Below are 17,805 nucleotides of genomic sequence, written 5' to 3'. Positions count from 1 at the left end.
CTCCGTTCCCTCTGTCCCCGGGCAGATCCCGCTGACGGGAGCGGGGCGGCCCTGCCGTCACCCCGGGGCAGCAGGGACGGGAGCTGAACCCAGCGCAACAGCCAGGCTTCTTCAGAGAATCGCAGAATGTCCTGAGCTGGGAGGGAGCCCCAAGGATCATCGAGTCCAGCTCCTGTCCCTGCACAGGACGGCCCCCAAATCCACACCGTATGGCTGAGGGCGTTGTCCAAATGCTTCTTCAATGTTGTCAGGCTCGGTGCCGTGACTCCCTCCCCGGGGAGCCTGTCCCAGTGCTCCACCACCCTCTGGGCGAAGAACCTTTTCCCAATGTCCGACCCAAACCTCCCCAGCATCTCTCCCTGCCCTTCCCTCGGGTCCTACCATTGAGGTCAGGGAGAAGAGATCAGCGCCTGCCCCTCCTCTTCTCTCGTGAGGAAGCTGTAGACCGCGATGAGGCCTCCCCTCAGTCTCCTCCAGGCTGAACAGACCAAGTGCCTTCAGCCGCTCTCGTACGCCTTCCCCTCTAAACCCTTCACCATCCCGTGGCTCTCCTCTGGACGCTCTCCAGTAGCTTTGCATCCTTTTTGTACTGCGGCGCCCAGAACTGCACACAGTGCTCGAGATGAGGCCGCACCGGTGCAGAGCAGAGCGGGACGATCCCCTCCCTCGCCCGGCCGGCAATGCAGTGCTTCATGCACCCCAGGGCACGGCTGGCCGTCTTGGCTACCAGGGCACACTGTTGGCTCATGGTCAACTTGCCGTCAACCAGAACCCCAGATCCCTCTCTGCGGGGCTGCTCTCCAGCCTCTCCTTCCCCAGTCCGTACGTACATCCAGGGTTGCCATGTCCCAGGTGCAAAACCCAGCACTTGCCCTTGTTAAACTTCATCCGGTTGGTGACTGCCCAGCTCTCCGATTTGTCCAGATCCCTCTGCAGGGCCTCTCTGCCCTCGAGAGTGTCAATGGGCTATCAAATGACCCAAAAAGGAGAAGCTGGAGCTGCCTGTGAGCTGTGGGACATGCTGGGGGTGCTGGTGAACACAGCCGTGACAGCTCGGCCAAACCTCTGCAATCCCCCAAACACCTTGGGCTGTCACAGCCCAGCGGCAGGCAGCTGCCTGCCCAAGGGCCAGCGGCACTCACCCTGAGGGACGGAGACCAAACCGTGGCTTCCCAGCCCATAGGGATGGATTTCACACTCTGAACACTCTGGGATTGTTTTTAAAAAGAAGGACAGTTCCTTAGCTGAGAGCTGGGATTATTTATTGTTTGTTTTCCTCCTCCATGGGGAGGGCACAGCAGCCTCCTGCAAGGACGGACCCAGCCATCCCGCGGGTAGCGCGTGGGGATGCCACCTCCTCAGTCTGACAGAGATGAAGTGTTGTAGGACGCTTTCTTCAGGGTCTCCAGGAAGAACTGCTCATCCTCTAAGAAATCGCGGTCCTGAGAAGGGAGGGACGGGTGGGATGGATATCAGAGTGCCACAGAAACAGGGTCCCAGTCCAGGGTGTCGCTCCTCAGTGAGGGAAGTATCCCAAGCCCTCCTTCAAGCAGCAAGCGGTGGGCAGGTACCCATCCGCGGCACCCCCTGGGGCGTACGGGCTCCCCCCAGAGCCACAACCTCACGCTCTGAGCGGGACCCAGAGGGGAAGCCTCAGAGCATCCCCGCAGGGGAAGGACCCAGCAGGGAAGCAGGGGGCTGACGGGAAAGGCTGGGGACATCACGAAGCCAGAGTCCAGCAGAGCTGGCTTCTCCCAGCCAGGGATGGGGTGAGGGGAGGGGCAACCCCATTGAGTCAAGGACGATGTCCATCTCAGGTTGGACATCGAGCCAACCCAAGACAAGCTGTGAGGATCCACCCATCCTTGCTTCTGGCATCACTCCTCTAGGTGCCCATGGCTTCTGCGAGCCCTCCTAGCCCAGCCGTGAGGCTCCGTAACCATCTTAGGAGACACCGCCCTGTGGCTATCTGGCCCGCAGCAGGCTTCGCCCAGCCCTGTTCCCACCCAGCTGGTTCCAAGCCCCTTCCAGCCCTGGTCCCCGGTGCCTCACCTGCTGGGCCCTGTGTTTCAGCAGCAGCAGTTTGGCGTAGAGCTCAGCGGGGCCGGCCATGGCCAGGGTTTCCCTGCTACCCCCTGGGCTGTGCTGAGGAGGTGGAAAGCCTGGAATGAGAGCCCAAGCGTGTGGTGCCGCCACCGTTAGAGGAACTGCGGACAGAGACAACAGAGCATCCCTCTTTTTGCTGCCTGCATGTCCCTGCAGCAGGGTCCTCCCCACACTCCCAGTACAAACGGGCTGTAACCCACCTACCTCTCCCCTCCTGCCCCTCTACCCCCTCCTACCCCCCGCCCTGGCTCAGAGAGCGCCGCTGAACTCCTTCAGAGGAAGAGGAGGCCAAAACCAACTCACATTGGAGGTTTATAAACAGGGGAACTAAAACAGCCCCCAGGAACATCCCAAGCCTCCCGAGAAGTGGAACACGAGTGCAGCTGCCCCCAGCACATCCCTCCCCATCAGCAGCATGCAGGAGGCCCTACACAGCGTGCTGGAGAGGCCTTTTGTAGGGGCACCGAGGTCCTGGTCTGCGGTCAGCAGCATCACGGGGTTGTTGGGCAGCTCCCTGCGTAGCTGTTCGAGCTGTCTCCTCTGGTGAGCCATGCTCAGCTGCTCCTGCCCCGTCCCCCGGAGAAAGGCAGAGAAAGAAGCCGTTGGCAAAGGTTCAGGTCCTTGGCACGGCAGCCCCAGACCGACAAGGGAAGGCGAGGGGGTATTCACCTGCTGCAGACGCTGTTCCTGCTGCTTCAGCTGCTCCAGGTGCTGCTGCATGACCTGCAGCTTGGTCTGGTGCTCAGACTCCATCCTGCATGCCTCCCGCAGGGCTCGCTCCCCTTCCTCGTACTTCTGGGACGAGAGCTGCAAGGCAGAGCGGCTGGGGAGGCTGGGGACAAGGACCCTCGCTGCCCTGGGGCAGGGCTCCTCTGTGCATCCCCTTATTCCCCTCCCAGGACAGGATTAGGATTCCTGGCTTCAGGAGGGGTGCGTAACCCCGGCTTTGCTGCCGGCCCGTGTACAGCTGTGAACTGCAGCGCAGACGCTCCGCTTACCTTGGTCGTGCTTTTAATCTCCTCCTCCCGCTGCCGGATGCGCAGTGCGGCCCCGTTCACCTTCTCCTTCTCCAGCCTCAGCTCCTGCCAGGCCTCGTCCAGCAGCTCCCTGTCCCTCCCCAGCTGCTCCTCCTTGGCTTTCAGCTCACGGCCCCGCATCTTCAGCTCTGCCTGCTCCTAGGATGGGCACGGGGGAAACCGGTGCATTACCTGCCCTGTCCTGGACACTCGCTCATGTCTTCCCAAGTGAGGGGAGAGATCTGCCCGCATTGAGCTCCTCGCGTGTGCCAGTTTTGGGGTGCAGAGCAACACCAGGTGCTCAAGCAGCGCCCTCATCCGCCCACCCTTGGGGACCAGGGCCGGCAGAGCTGGGATTGCACAGACACACACTCCTTCCCCAGAAAGGACGGAGCCCCTCACCATGTTGCACACCCTAAAACATGCTCAAGGCATGGCAGTTTGTCAGCAGTGGAAATATCCAGCCTGAATGGTTATTTTCCACCCTGGTAGTCCTTGAAAATGCAGCTCTGCTGCACTGTCTGTGCTACGCATCCCCTCTGGACAGCCCCAGGGAGAACAGAACTGGCTCTGGACACGTCCCCATGGCACGGGGAGGTTTTGCCTAACCCGCCATGGGGGTTTCCTCTCACCAGACTTACAACGGAGGCGGCTGCGCCTGGCCTGGCTGCCCAAACCCCTTCACAGGAACCGGGGAGAGACAGAGGTGACTGATGCTTCAGTCAACACCTAAAACAGGCCGGTGGAGGCACCACCCCAAGTGATGTCTCTGACCTCTCTGTCTTAAGCACCTGAAGGCAGCTCTGAACGTCTTCCCAGTGGGCAGGACCCATCCGTGAGCCTGCCAGGCGGTGCTGGAGGCCACGGCAAGGGGCTCCACTGCGGTACCTTGGCCAGGCTCATGATGGTGCCCTCTCTCTGGGAGTCCATCTGCAGGGCTCGGTCCATGTCGCGCTCCATCCGCTCCTTGCTCAGCTGCTGCTGGGTGTGAAATTCAGCCCACTCGGCCGCCAGCTTCCGTCGCTCCTCTGAGCACTTCTGCATCACCGACTTCTGCTCCTCCAGCAAAGCGCTCTGGAGGGTGTCGCGAGAGAGGGAGAGAGAAAGCACCAAGTCCCATTTGCTGTAGGAATTTTTCTCCTTTAACCCATCTCTGCCACTAAACCCCATGCAACATCTAGAGGCTGGTCCAAGCCCATGGCGTGAACCCTGCATGGAGAGCTCTGGCCCCACGCTCCTCGAGAACCAGCGTGCCTCGCGCATGCACACAGCAGCCTCTCGCGTCCGCGCGCCAGAGGGTCGATCCGATTGCGATTCACCATGCGACCAGGCGTGGGATTGAGGAGGCAGAGGAAGGACGCTGCAGCCCAGCACCCAGCTCCCTCCTCCACCACACGCTGTCGCGCGGTCCCGCTCAGACTCACGGGACATGTGAAGAACACCTGGAGGCGTCCGCCCCACCTCACCTTCGCTCTCTCCAGCTCTGCTCGCTCCATGGAGAGCTGCTGGGTCATGACTCGCCGCTGCTCCTCCAGCGAGTGCTGCAGCGATTCCACTTTGGATTGCTCCGCCGTCGCCCTCCATCGCTCCTGGGTTCGGACACAGAGGACAGATGCCATTCACAGGCTCCAGGCCAGGGACAGCCAGCGGGCAAGACATACGCCCCAGACCCAGACAGGAGGGCTGACCCGGGCAGAGGACACAGCGTGGGCTCACCTGCTCCAGCAGCCGAGTCTGCTCGCCCAGCCTGGCCTCCATTTTAGCGATCACCTCCTGGAGTCGGCTCCGCTCCTCCTCCATGTCCCTCTGCTGCTGCGACAGCCTGTCCTGGAGCACTGGGGAGAGGGCCATGAGCAGCATGAGGTGGGAAGCCCCCCTCTGTCCACACCATATTCATGGAAAAACTGCACGCATTTGTGCTCACCACCTTCTGCACATCCCCAGGACACTGTTTTGTAAAGGGGAGACCCTGAGATGTCCAGTGACCAAGGCAGGCGAGGCTTTGACAGCCTCGGCTCCCAGCCTCTGGCTGACTCGGAGCAACTTCTCCCTGTTTTCTGGGTGTCCCCAGCCCTGGCAGGGAACCCCGCAGCTGTTTCGGTGCAGAGGAACGGCAGACGTACCCTTGAGCTGTTTGTCCCGCTGCCGTGCCCCCATGACCAGCTCCTGGGAGGTGGTGTGGTGCGTGGCCTCCAGCTTGTGCGAGAGGTTGTGCAGGTCGCTGGAGAACTTCTCCATCTGCTCGATGACGCCGTTCAGAGACCTGCGGAGAGGAGCCAGGGGAGGGTCACCCCTGTGGGACACACTTCACCTCACCGCGATGGAGAGGGGGATGTGTGGTGGGCCAAAGGGGATACGATGCCGGCTGTCGGTACCTGGTGTGTGAAGTGGCACTGGTCACCGCATCAATCTCCTGGTCTTTCAGCCGTTTCAGCCGCTGGAGCTGCTCTTCGTGGTCTTTGCGCATCTCCTGGACAGACACTCTGCAAGACACGGGGAAGGAGCCCACCACGGGCTGTTACGAACCAGTCCTCCCCGTGACGGGCACCACGGAAGAGGCCTGGTTGTGGGGCTGAGAACCAGGTCCCAGGAGCTGAGCTGGTACGGTGGTCTGTCACGGGGCATCCCACCGACATTTGGGATTGACCACATGTGGGGGTTACAGGCTTCTCTACCAAAAACTGATTTCTTATTGACCCAAACTATGTGGACATCAGTGACTGACTGACCTGAAGAAAAGGGATTTGGGGGAGATAAAACACTGGGTTCGGCATCTTTCAAAATACAATGCATTCACTCTGAAATGGTGTCTCCAGACAGATCTCCCTGTGTCCACCTACAAAGCAAATCCCCATTCCAAAAGCCACCGAGCTGCCCACAATCCAGTGCTTCGGGAGTCTGATTTCTCCTTTCACCATGTCCCCGTTCCCTGGTTTCTTTGCCAAAAAAAAGGAACTGGCCCCACGCGTGCCGCTCATGCCGCTCTCACCTCTGCAGCTCTCGCAGCCGCTCCAGCTCCAGCGCGCTCTGCTGCTCCAGCGCGGCCAGGCGCTGCTGGTGCTGTGCCAGCAGCTCTGCCCGCGCCTGCTCCGCGTCCTGGCTCTGCGACAGCAGCTGAGCTGCCAGCTGCTCTTTCTCCCGCCGCAGCCTCTCCTCCCGCTGCCCGTAGGTATCCTCCACCATCTTCACCCGGCTCCTGCCCAGAGAGGTCACAGCAAGGAAGAAGTGTTGCTTTCATGGCAATACCCAGCACTCTCCACCCAAAGCGCCCACGGGGATTTAGGAGCAGATTGGTGTCGCTGTGCATGTGGGGAAACGCGCAGGCTCTCCGCAGTCTGAGCCCTGAACCCCCCTGCTACTGCCCCGTGCGGTGCCCTGGTTGGGGACGTGCTGGCAATGGGACTGCCCTGTCCTCCCTGTCACCCATGGGACAGTGTTGGCGAGAGTGGACCCCCACCCATGGGGCTGCTCTCTGCCCCCAGCAGGTCCACATCGACATGGCCCTGTGCCTGCCCACCCCAGGGATGGATTTGGGAAGTGCCCCAGCACTCCCACCCCAGGGGAGATGGACAGGGCTGCAGGCAAGGACCTGACAGAGGAGGGGAGCACAGGCGAGAGCCTGGTACCTGTGGGCGCTCTCGAGGAGATCCAGCTCCTCCTGGTGCCGCTGCTGGAGACTCTCCAGCAACAGTTTGTGCTGTGTCTGCTCCAGCTCCAGCGTCCGGACCTGCCGGGCACCCGGGGAGAAGGTCCTTGTGCTGCCCTGGGGACAGAGCTCCCAAAGCAGCACCTGGTGGTTGTAGGCATCTCTGGACAGGGAGGTTTCTCCTCTCTCCCATCACCCTGGTGCTATTTGGAGCAGACATGGCCCCTTCTCCTCCCCCTGGGTCACCCGTGGTCCCCCAACCAGCCGGCGATGGGGCTCACCTGGCTCTCCAGCTCTGCCACACGGGCCTGGGCGCTGAGCAGCGCTGCCCGACAGCCTGATGCGTCCTCATAGAGCTGGGCTGCAGGAGCCCCCAGCCTCCTCTCATGCAGCAAGCCCAGGGCTGGGGACTCTGCCTACGGGGATGGAGAGAGAAGATCGAGGCCCTTCAGGATCAGTGGCTTTGTGGTGTGGCCACCAACCCCCGAAGGAAGGCACATGCCTCACCTGCAGCTGCGGGGCAGCCTGGAGATGGGCCCGGGGTGTGGTAACCTGCGGAGACACAGGGATGCTCTCAGGGAGGTAAAGCCTTGGAGAGAACATCTCCTCCTCGCCTGGGAATGGCGATCCATCCCCAGCCTCCTGCAGTCCCTCCTCCACCCTTCCCCAGCCCAACCCTGTTGCTGGCCTGGGTCCCTTCTCCCCAGGTGACACTCAGCAGCCCCTGCCCCAGGCACAAGCACGCTGGGCTCTTCCTTCTCTGGGGACAGACTCAAGGAGAAGAGCATGAGTCCTCTGGGAGACAGCGCATGTCCTGCCACCAGGGCAGGGCCAGGAGGCCCAGCTAGAGGTGAAATGGAGGCTTCAAAGACCAAGGAAGAGCTTCTCTCTCTGTCAAAGGCTCTAATTCCCCTTCAGTTATCTAAAAACAATCTCAGAGCATCTTCACCGCCATACTGGGGAAAACCAGCTGAAGAAAAAGTCCTTTATCAACTGGAGCCTCTGTTGTCTAATTGATATAATATATATATGCCTGGGGAACTATGTAAGCGCTGCTCAGGCAACGCAGGGCTGTAAACGCACATGAATTACAAAGCATCCATAGCACATCCGCTTTGGCCTGATAAATACGACTTGTGGCCTCTCGGGGCTCTCCAAACACTTTGCCTCCATGAACATGCGCTCCCAGAGGTGCAAAGCAGGGCACACCCTTCCTCCTGCCACGGGGGCACGGACAGAGTTGCCCAGCAAGTCAGCAGGGGAGGGCTGGCGATCGCCACCCCGACCGCGCGTCTCCTGGGGACGTGGGAGCAGCAGACCCACCTGAGCGAGCGGGGCAGGGCCCTGTGTCTCCTGCTTTCCTGGGAACAAGGCCGCGGGGACTGAAAATTGAACAAGTCCACGATTCAGATGCAGCAATGGGAACCATCCGCTCCCAGAAGGACTCAGGCCAAGGACAATACTGTGGCTCCTGCTTTTTTTTTTTTTTTTGCAGGGCACGGGGACTCCCTCTGCATCCTGCTGCCCAAACCACCCAGCCACACAAAACGCACCCGGGGTGCTGGTGTCTCTGGAGGGATCCCCCTTCGCGGGCTCCGACGGGGGAGCTGAGGCTTGTTTCGCGGTGCTGAGCCAGGGGACCAGCTGCCTGCGCGGGCACAGACACAAGAGCGATGCACAGCAGTGTCACAGCTCAGGGAGAGGCGCACAGACGTTATCCTGCTTGGCATTTCTTTAAGTTTAAAGCTTGGCTGTTCCACTGTGATCAAACAGGCAAGAGCCTGATGATCCTCCAGAGCTGCCTTCCCTCCCAGTTACAGAAGTCCCAGACCAAAGTGATCCCTGCTGGCTACCAGCTCTCCCCATTCCCCCACCTCACCCACGCAGCTGCTTTCTGCAGGAAATCTCACCCGCGGAGGACGCCTGAAACGCGAGGGAGGCCTTACCCGGCGCCGTCTGCGCTGGCTGCCTTCGCCTGCGGGGCAGCTGCCTGCTGCGGTGCTCCTGTGGAGGCGGCTGGCTGGCTGCAAGCAGAAAGCATCCTATGTGGGAGAGCCGAGGCGATGAAAAACAAGATCCTTTCCCCCAACATCAGTCCCCGCCTCACCGGTGAAAGCCTCTGTCCCGCTCAGCTGCGGCAGGATTCAGACTTTTGGCTGCAGAGGGAGCAAAGACACCCCAAAACCTCCCCCACCCACCACTGCATCCACCCCCCGCCCCTGGGCGGCCGCAGCCCCAGCTAACACAGCCCTGCCCAGGATACGCGGCTGGCTGCAATCCGCTTCCGAGCCCCATTGGAACGGCACCAGTCTGAACCTGTGTCTGTGTAAACCCAAACTGGAGGAGGTAGTTTGCCTGGAACTAAGAGGAATGAAGGGGAACGAAGGCAGGAACGGGGAGCACGGGGGGAACCTGTGGGGACGTGCTGGTCCAGGACGGCTCCGCGGGACGCGGTGTGTGCAATCTTGGCCACAACTGGAAGGAGAGCCCAGAGGTGCAATGGGACCGTGGGCTGGATCAGCGGGAGAAAGCCCCCGCGTTATCACCCCAACCCAAGACAAGATAGTGCTTAAAATCAATTTCTTAAATCTGAGCCGAGGGTTTCTGAGAGGTCCTGCTGCAGCAGCTACACACGGAGCAGAGGGGAGCGCTGCAGCCATCAGTTGTGCCTTTACCTGATGGGAGAGTGGGGATCTGGCCCTTTGCCTGGGGCCTCCGAGGGCCTGGAACTTCTCTCCTGGGCCTTCACGGGCTTGACACTTCTCTCCTGGGCCTTTGCCTGGGCTTGGGCTTTCTTGCGAGACAAGGCAGCGCTCAGCCAGTTCTCCTCCTCCAGCGGGTCAGGTTTAGCCACTGCCTCCCCTGCAGCTGGGAGCTGGCCGGTGGGGCCGGGCCGCCTGGCTGCGGCAGGGCTGGGGTAGCTGACCGCGGGACTGGCCTTCGCTGGAGACGGCGGCTCCGAATCCATAAAATCCTCATCTTTCAAGCCCAGCCAGTCGCCTCCAGCCCTGCTGCCCCGCACGGGGCTCCGGCTGGCTGGAGGAGGAGGTTTGGAGCGGGGCTCCGGTTTCGGTTCGTTGCTGTTCTCAGCTGAAAACCTGCTGCAAGGAGAAGCAGTCCCATACCTGCCTGCGAGGGGACCCCGGGGACCCTGCCTGGGAGGGGACCCCGGGGACCCTGCCTGCTCCGCCGCAGCGGCAGTGTGGCCGGTGGCTGGAGCCACAGAGGCACACAGAGCGCCGTACCTCACCGACTGCCTTCTCGACAGCCGGCCCTCAGGCGTGGAGGCCACCGTGGGCTGGTATGCTCCAAAGACAAAATCCTCCTCATCCCATTCCTCTTCCTTCTCTGTTCAGACAAACAGCCTTAGGTCAGCGCCCAGAAGAGCAGCTGGCTGCAAAGACAGCAGCCCTCCTCCTCCTCCTCCCCTGCAATTCCCATTGGGATCGCTGCCTCTGGGAAAACACAGCTGGAAACACCTCCCCTGGAAACCCGCGAGCAACATGCCTCCCCAGTGGGGCTGGGAAAAGCGTCTTTGTTGGGAATCAGCCCACGTACGAAGGCAACTGAGTCACGGCTACTCTGCAAATGCCCCCAGGCTGCCTCCAGGGCAGAACACCCCACTTTTGCATTAGCCACCTTCCCCGCTCCGCGCGCTGACTGAGAGCCCATCAGCCACCCTGCTCACCGCTACAGAAAGGGCATTTCCCCTGCGAGGGCATTAGAAATCAGTCTCGTTCTCCCAAGCCAACGCTGTCACCTCTGAAGACCGTCCCAGCATCCCTGGCTGTGCTCACCTGGCTGCCTCTGGTACTTCTTATCCAGTTTGAACTCCCTGCGCTCTCCCGTGCCTGGCTGTTCCAGGATTTTGGCCACAGAGCCTCGTCCCAGCAACTCATCCAGCTTGGAGCGGGCTGGCCGGAGCTCCTCTCTGTCGGGGACAGAGCGGCAGATGGGTTTCTCCGAGAGGCAGGGCTGTTCCTCACCACACAGCCTTGCCAAGGCGCTCTGGCTCTTCTCCGTGAAACGAGGCTGCTCTTGCCCCTTTCTGGGACCCAGAGGCAGAAGCTCCAGCATCCCCCACCCAGCACGGTGGCACCATCTCAACGCACAAGCCATCCCCTGCTTTACTCCCACTGCCTCTTCATCGCCCTTACTCTTCTGCCTTCTTTCCCTGCTTCTCGTCTCCTTTTGGGCCATTGCCAAATCCCAGTGCATCCATCAGGTCATCACCATCATCTTCAAACGTGAACTCCTCCCTCCTCCGGACTGGGGCCACCGTGTGCAGGGGCGGCTGGGGTGGGGGTGGCTCTGTGGATGGGATCACACACGTAGGAGGTTTGATCAGGGCTTTGATTTTTTTTTTTTTAACAAGAGATCAAAGCAGCCCTGCCTGCTCTTATCTCTCAGGACCATTTACAAAGTCATTTTTAAATAACTCCTGTCAGTGACCAAATCTCCCAGCAAGTGACAAAGTGGCAACGCACTACTGCCTGGTCTGTGGCCACGCATCCACGGACAGGACATCGCCGGGTGTCACTGCCGCTGGGCCTTCCGGCTCTGGCTAACAGCAGGAGCCTTTCCAGCTTTGCAAGTTTCCAATCAGACCATTCCTGCCCCGCTTCGCCCAAAGCCCCTGCTCCACCAGTGCACCTTAGTCCTTGCCCTACCCACCAGCTGCTGCTTGTGTCCAGAGCGGACTGACCGAGGGGAAAGGCAATTTTAGGGGTCTATCAGACCCATTAGCATCCCTGCTGCAGGAACAAGAGGGATGAGTGCCCGTAACGCAGCCACAGCACAGCTGGGTCCCACCCAGAGGTGCCCCAGCTGTGGTTTGGCACGGAGCGGCGATGCTCTCAGCCACCCAAATCCTGACCCAGAAAACTTGTTCTCATTTGGCAGCAGGCAGACCAGGCTGGCTGAGGTCAGAGGTAAGACCTGAGCCTCTGCTCCCTGAAAGGAAAGGTCGTTCTGTAACCCGTGGCACGCTGGAAATACCAAGCGCTCGGCGAGCTGTGTCACAATTAACCCGTTACCAAGCTGCTCTGTAAATGACCATGCTGGTTAATGAGAGATAGGACTAGGTGGCTTTCCATTTAACCACTTCGGACCTCACACAAACTAATCCAGGCTGCCGATTCAGTTAATACAAAGAGGATGCATCAAGCAACCCTGCTTACCTTGCTCTTTGCTCGGCTCTGTTTTTTTCTCGGAGCTGCTTTTAGTGCCTGCTGGAGCTGGCTTCTTGGGAGCATCCCCCTCCTCATCTGATAAAAGCCCTGCCAAAGGATCATCTAAATCTGGGAATGACCCCGCAGGGGCAGGAAAGGAGAACAATAATAAAGCACACAAAACCAACGTTATTTAGAAGAAGAGGTCTGCGCTAAGCCAAGCACTATCCCCCACCACGCGCACATGGGGAGAGGAGAGTGGATCTGCCCAAAGCCCTGAAGGCAGGTTCTGCGGGGCCTGGCATGCCCTGAACTCAAGATTTACATTCTGTTCAGTTTTTCCACATTTTCTTTCTCCTAGAAGAAAATAACTCAAAATCTGGGTGCTTTAACGCTGGAACACTGTTTAGGCAAAGAAAAAGGGGAGAAGAAAGCCCACCTAAATCGCCTAAAGCCCATTAGTGATTTTAACAGATGCTGATCTTGGTTAAAGCACAGGCTTTGAGGACCAGATCTCAGCCGTGCCAGGAAACCGCCCCCCGTTTGGAAGTTGGACAGAATCCCCCCCCCGACACAAGGGCGCCCAAGCGTTACAGACCGTCGTTAAAAACCAACCCGCACGTGAAAATGCAAACGCCCCCAGGAATCGTCTCCCAGCCCCGTCCTGGGGGAGACCTCAAACACAGAGCTGTACTTTCTTTTCCTTCACCTCTGAAGGATTAGATTTGCACTGCCATGGTAGGGGTGGAGGACTCCACATCTCATTAACCAGCCAAGCCTTCAGTTTAAGAGGCAAGCTACGGGCAAAGAGCAAGGGCAGAGTCCTCAGTGCCCCCACGCATCGCTGTGCTGAGGTGAAGCGACGTCCTACCTTCAAAGTTAAACTTCTTGTACTGTCGGGAAGCAGGAGGGGATGAGAGCGGCTTCTTCTCCATCACGGGCACAGACTCTCCTAGAAAGAGAGGCCGTGGCTCTCAGAGACAAGGCGCTGCCGAGATGCCCCCCTCCCACCCTGGCAGCAGCCCCCTAAAAGCACGTATCGTGACGCGCAGCCCCCCGCGGTGGGAATCTCTCTGAAGGGGTCTCCTTGCAGACAGAGAAGGAGAGAAGGGCCTGGGGAAGAGCAGGGCAGGTTGGGGACCGGCGTGTTGTAAATGCAGCCCCTCCGGCTCTCCTTCCACACAGAGCAGGCAGATCCCTGGCCTTTGACCCGCACCAGGGAACCCAAACGGTGTTTGGCGGGAGGCGGCACCTGGCCGTTGCTGCTGCCGATGTCACCACACCACGCCAAGAGGCCGGGCCAGGGATCTCCATAGGGAGAACACATGGCCAGAATAACGGTCTGTGTCTGGGTCGGCCCCAAACAGGACCAGGAAAAGGATTTTAGGAACAAATCCACTTTTTGTTCCCTATCCCGGAAGAAAATACCCCTTGCTCATTTGGAACCAGGCTATGAAAGGAAGAGCAGAATCTCCTTTTCACCTTTCTGAGGAGCCAGCAGCTTCCCTGTGGTTTTTACTGCTCCTCCCGAGGAGTCACATTTCCCAGGACTTTTCACGGTTGTCTTCCCTGGCCCAGAACTGGGTTTTGATATTCCCAGGAGATCAGCTTCCATGTCATCCATGTCCTGGAAAGCAGCAGGGTGAGGACGGGAGCAGGGTGAGCGCTGCTCCTCCCTTTGAGGCCGGTGCTGGAGGCCACGGCTGCAGCCCACGGCGGGCTGAGATGAAGGACATTTATGCTCTTACCTTCAGGGTCTGAAGCAGAGCTTGCGGGTCTGCATCGGAGGCACTGGACCCCTGCATGCCAAGGAGGGCAGAGATCAAAGACAAGCAGACCTTGGAAACTCCTCACTCCTTGCTTCCATGCTCCAGCCCCTGGTTTTCCTCATTTTACGGAATGGAAGAATACGTGCCCAGCTCCTCCTGGTGTCCCCCTCACTGGCAACCTCCCCGTGCCTCAATTCCTTTGCTGAGATCCTGCTGCCTCTAGGAGAAGCGTCAGGAACACCCAGGCCGTTCCTTTGGGAAGGGTCCTTCCTACGACACTTCATCCGAAGTGCACCCAGGAAGGCTGGGCTGCGGCACAACATGGCTTCATAGAATCATAAAATCGTTAAGGTTGGAAAAGACCCTTAAGATCATTGAGTCCAACCGTTCGGACAGCTTCGCTCCCTCTCATCCAGGAGACCTGCAGCCCTTCTCCCGCCACCCACCCGCTCCCCCGTCCCATCTTCCCCACCCCACAGAGATGCCAGAGAGGGGTCACCTCTTCAGCCAGACTTCGTGGTTCACCCCCGATATCCCGCTGTCACTTGGATGGGGTGACACCAGGGGCAAGCCTGGCCTGGCTCAGTCCCAGCCCTCAGGACACCCAGGCTCTCTCCCAGAATTTGGGCTCACCTCTGCAGCTTCGACGCCCTCTGCAGTGAGTTTGCTGAAGAAATCCTCCTCTAGAAAGGACCTGTGACACAAGCCTGGGGGTTAGCAGCACCACACGTGAGCTCGGCAAGGTGGCCCTGGGGACAGCCAGGCCAGGCGGTGGAGGGGACCACGCGGGTGCACCGCGGCAGCCACATCGTACAACAGAAAGCGAGGCTAAAATAGCACTGAGATAAAAGACAGGAGTGCTGGGCCTGCTATATGTAAGCAAGCAAGTGTTATAAGGGAGATTTACAGATGTACAGGGCTGGGGGCACCCAGCTCTTGCTGGAAAGCTTCAGGCTCTGGCTGCCAGTTCCCAAAGGCATCACAGGTAACTCGCCTTCCCAGGGAATTGCTGTCGGGGCAGGGAGCAAGGCGGAGGAGCCAAGGACAGGGCAGGTCAGTAGGACTGGGGGAGCACAGGGAGCTCCAAGGGGGAGAGGCTGTGTCTGAATGGCACTCACTTCTTGCTGGCCTGCGAGCTGGTGCCCCGGGCTCTGCCACCGCTGCTCCCGGCCAGCTGGGAAGCTCTGGCAGACTTAACAGGGGTTTCATCTGGAAACAAGACAGGGAGAGATCAGGGTGATGGACACGGGCCTATTCCTGCCCTAGGCGCTCCCAAGGGGGATTTGCTGCCTTCTCATGGACCGCAAAGGCCTTTACTCAGAGACAAACTTCACTTCGCCTCCCCAAACCAACGTCCAGCCTATTCCACGGCTTCTGACTGTGGGAAACCCTGCTCCCCCTCCGCTCCCTGCTCCGTCCCCGCTCACAGCTGGAGCCCCTCGGAGATCAGGGGCTGTTGCACCAGCACCTCCTGCTCCCAGGAAGGGAGTAAGGGCACAAGGATGCTGGATGCTGCCCTTTCAGCTGCAAAGAAGGCTCGTTTTACCATCATATCCCAGGAGGTCACCAAGCACGTCATCGATAGAGCCTGAAAGGAGACAAATTAAAGGTGTTGAGGCAGGTGAGCTCACCAAGCCAGTGGAGAAAAGCATCCAATTTCAATACGGCTTGCTCTTTTGAGATCCCACAAGAATAAAGGTTTGGTTTCAAGCATCATCAGCGTAAGGCCTTCCTTCCTGGTCTACGGAGAGCTGCCACGGCCAGGACTCGATCCAGTATTTTATGGATGTAAGATTTGGCTTCGCTTAGCCAGAAACAGGATTTCTTTATCAGGCGAGCCAGCTGCTTTCCATTCAGTTAGTTGCTGGCCACAAGCAGCACCTAATCTGTGAACTCCCACCCTGCGGTATCTCAGAGCCCCTGGGCAACCCCAAAAGCATCGCTTCAGTGTCAGGGGCTGCAGGAGGCCTCTAAACAAGCAGTTAGGGAGCAGGTGAAGGGAAGAACCAAAATAAATGCATATATTCTCCCCTGGATTTGGGAAAGCCCACAAGAAAGGCATATAGGACCCCAATAAGCAAATCCACTTGATGTGAGAGGCAGGTGAAGCTCGCTGGTTCAGGAACGACACGATGCGCCCAACTGCAGCTACCAGACGAGGACCACGAACAGTTCAGTAGCCAGGACTGCCACCCGGCCCCAGTGTCCCCCCTCCTCCGTCCCACGCATTCCCAGAAGATCAAAGCGCCTACGGACAGCGAAAGGAAAGCACGCGAGCGTACGTACCTCTTAAACCCTTCTTGGGTTTTGTAGCCTATGGAGAAAGACAAATTCCCTCATTAGAAAACAAAGCAAGCAGGCCTGACCTGGACTTTCTCAAAGCACTAAAGCCAAAGGAAGGTTCCTCCAGAGAACCCCACGAGCACCGGTGATGCTCTCCTCCCGCCCACGTGCTTGGCACATGAAACGCCGGGCAATCACAGAGATATTTACAGCTTTGGAGACACCAGCGAGCCCAGCCCCTCCTGCCCGGCAGCCCGGCAGAAGCCTCCAGCCCTCGGGATCGCTTCTGCCTCCGAACAGAGGTGCCAGAGCATCAAAGCTGGATTTCCCAGGCCTGCCTTCGTACCGCCTCACACTCACCATCGCAGGATCCCAGCCTTCCCCTGCTCCAGCAAGTCCGTTCACAGACTCGTCCGATCCCCACCTCCGCGGTGCGGGGGATCCAACGCCGCCGGTCACATCCGCGCCAACCTCCCGCCTGCGGGGAGAGGAGGATTTCCCCGTTTGCTGTTACCAAACGTCCCTCTCCCGCTCGGGGCCCTCTGCAGCACGCCGGGCTGGCTCCCTGCCGCTCGGACCTCTCCGAGCTGCTCTAGCCAAGGCTCAGGCTGACTCTTAAAAACAACCCCTTATTCCCCAAAACAGCCTTGAACGTCACGCCGACACCAAGGAATCGCTCTGCCAAACAACCCGAGAGGGAGCAAGTGCCACCCGCCGTCCCCCACGTGTGCTGGCCCGAGCAGGGAGCCCCAGGGTGGCTCCTGCTGGCCCAGAGCCCGGACAACACGGCGGGGGGCCGGGGAGGGAAGACGAAGCCTCCGCTCCTTGGGTGCCCAGCAGCCGGGGGCCCTGGGGCGGGCGGGCCGGCTGCAGCCGCGGGGCCGGCGCAGGAAGCGGAGCGGTGCTGGAGGCGAGGGGCGCGGGCAGGACGGAGGGGCCCGGGGCCCGGGCAGGACGGAGGGGCCGGGGGCGCGGGCAGGACGGAAGGGGCCCGGGCAGGACGGAGGGGCCGGGGGCGCGGGCAGGACGGAGGGGCCGGGGCCCGGGCAGGACGGAGGGGCCCCCGGCCCGGCCCCGCGCTCCCCGCAGCCCGTTGCCATGGCAGCCGCCGCCCTCCCGACGCGCGGCATCCCGGGCCCCGCTGCCCCCAGCGCCGCGCCCGCAGCAGCCCCCGGGCCGCGCCCGCAGCAGCCCCCGGGCCCTGCCCGCAGCAGCCCGCTCCCCCCGCTCCCAGCACCCCGCACCTGCAGCTCCGCAACCCCCGGCCCGCAGCACGCCCGCCGCGGGGAGGCCGCAGGCCCCGGCCCGGGAAGGCCCGGCCCTGCCCGTCCGTTCCCTTCGCGGGGCGATGGGAAATGTAGTCCCCGCCGGGCTCGGGGAGAGCCGGCAGCCGCCGCCCCCGGCAGCCGCAGCTTGCAGGGGGAGCTGGGGCGGGCCCAGACCCCCCCGGGCCCCTCGCACCCCGCCCGGGGGGCCGAGGGCCGCAGCAGGGCTGTGCCGTTCGCCTCGGGGGGACACGGCGGGGGACGGGGCTTTTGCTCCCCCCAAGACCTGCCTTCGAAGAGAGCAGGCTGGCTTTGGTGCAAATAATCAGCCGCGCTGGGCTTTAAAGCCCTGCCTTGGTGTTTAATTGATAAAGAGCAATCACGGTCCTGCTTTCGAGGCACCCAGAACCCAGTTCGAGCAGAAGGCGCTGGCCGGAGGCCAGGGACTGGGGCTGCAGCTCCAAAGAGCTCCCGTGTGCCAGGAGAGCGGCGGCCACCGCCTCCAGTTTAGGAGGTGGGAACCCAGGCCAGGCCCGGGAATCCCAGGAA

The 17,805-nt window shown here is 60.5% G+C and overlaps 1 protein-coding gene across 1 annotated transcript; it reads right to left on the bottom strand.

The window, feature by feature from the left end:
- Positions 1-1,245: 1,245 nt before the first annotated feature.
- Positions 1,246-17,325, bottom strand: FBF1 (Fas binding factor 1). The gene is made up of 31 exons (XM_087750779.1): positions 17,236-17,325; positions 16,352-16,469; positions 15,995-16,022; positions 15,255-15,296; positions 14,827-14,917; positions 14,342-14,402; positions 13,688-13,738; positions 13,422-13,566; positions 12,811-12,891; positions 11,949-12,068; positions 10,926-11,079; positions 10,566-10,699; positions 10,014-10,116; positions 9,444-9,869; positions 8,715-8,792; positions 8,322-8,416; positions 8,092-8,150; positions 7,276-7,320; positions 7,050-7,184; positions 6,749-6,849; positions 6,112-6,318; positions 5,498-5,605; positions 5,246-5,385; positions 4,839-4,957; positions 4,589-4,711; positions 4,011-4,196; positions 3,105-3,281; positions 2,776-2,913; positions 2,538-2,670; positions 2,053-2,162; positions 1,246-1,442 (listed from the first exon to the last, which is right to left on the bottom strand). Exons 2-31 carry the CDS (start codon positions 16,352-16,354, stop codon positions 1,359-1,361), a joined length of 3,477 nt encoding a protein of 1,158 aa, XP_087606905.1. The 5' UTR covers positions 16,355-16,469; positions 17,236-17,325; the 3' UTR covers positions 1,246-1,358.
- Between the last annotated feature and the right edge of the window lie 480 nt (positions 17,326-17,805).

The sequence above is a fragment of the Nipponia nippon genome, unplaced genomic scaffold (assembly GCF_047370975.1).
Source record: "Nipponia nippon isolate SJK-2023a ecotype South Korea unplaced genomic scaffold, ASM4737097v1 scaffold_14, whole genome shotgun sequence".
In the NCBI taxonomy this organism is placed as follows: Eukaryota; Metazoa; Chordata; class Aves; order Pelecaniformes; family Threskiornithidae; genus Nipponia; species Nipponia nippon.
Note: the sequence above shows the minus strand (reverse complement) of the source record. Positions and strands in the feature narration are given on the sequence as shown.

What these genes read in the sequence shown, in the direction of transcription:
- FBF1 (XM_087750779.1), bottom strand. An exon ending in TCGAGAAGGCAGTCGGTGAG is followed by an intron (nt 9,870 to 10,013) that starts GTACGGCGCTCT and finishes TTCTCCTTGCAG; the next exon opens with CAGGTTTTCAGCTGAGAACA. An exon ending in AGTGCCACTTCACACACCAG is followed by an intron (nt 5,386 to 5,497) that starts GTACCGACAGCC and finishes TCCTCTCCGCAG; the next exon opens with GTCTCTGAACGGCGTCATCG.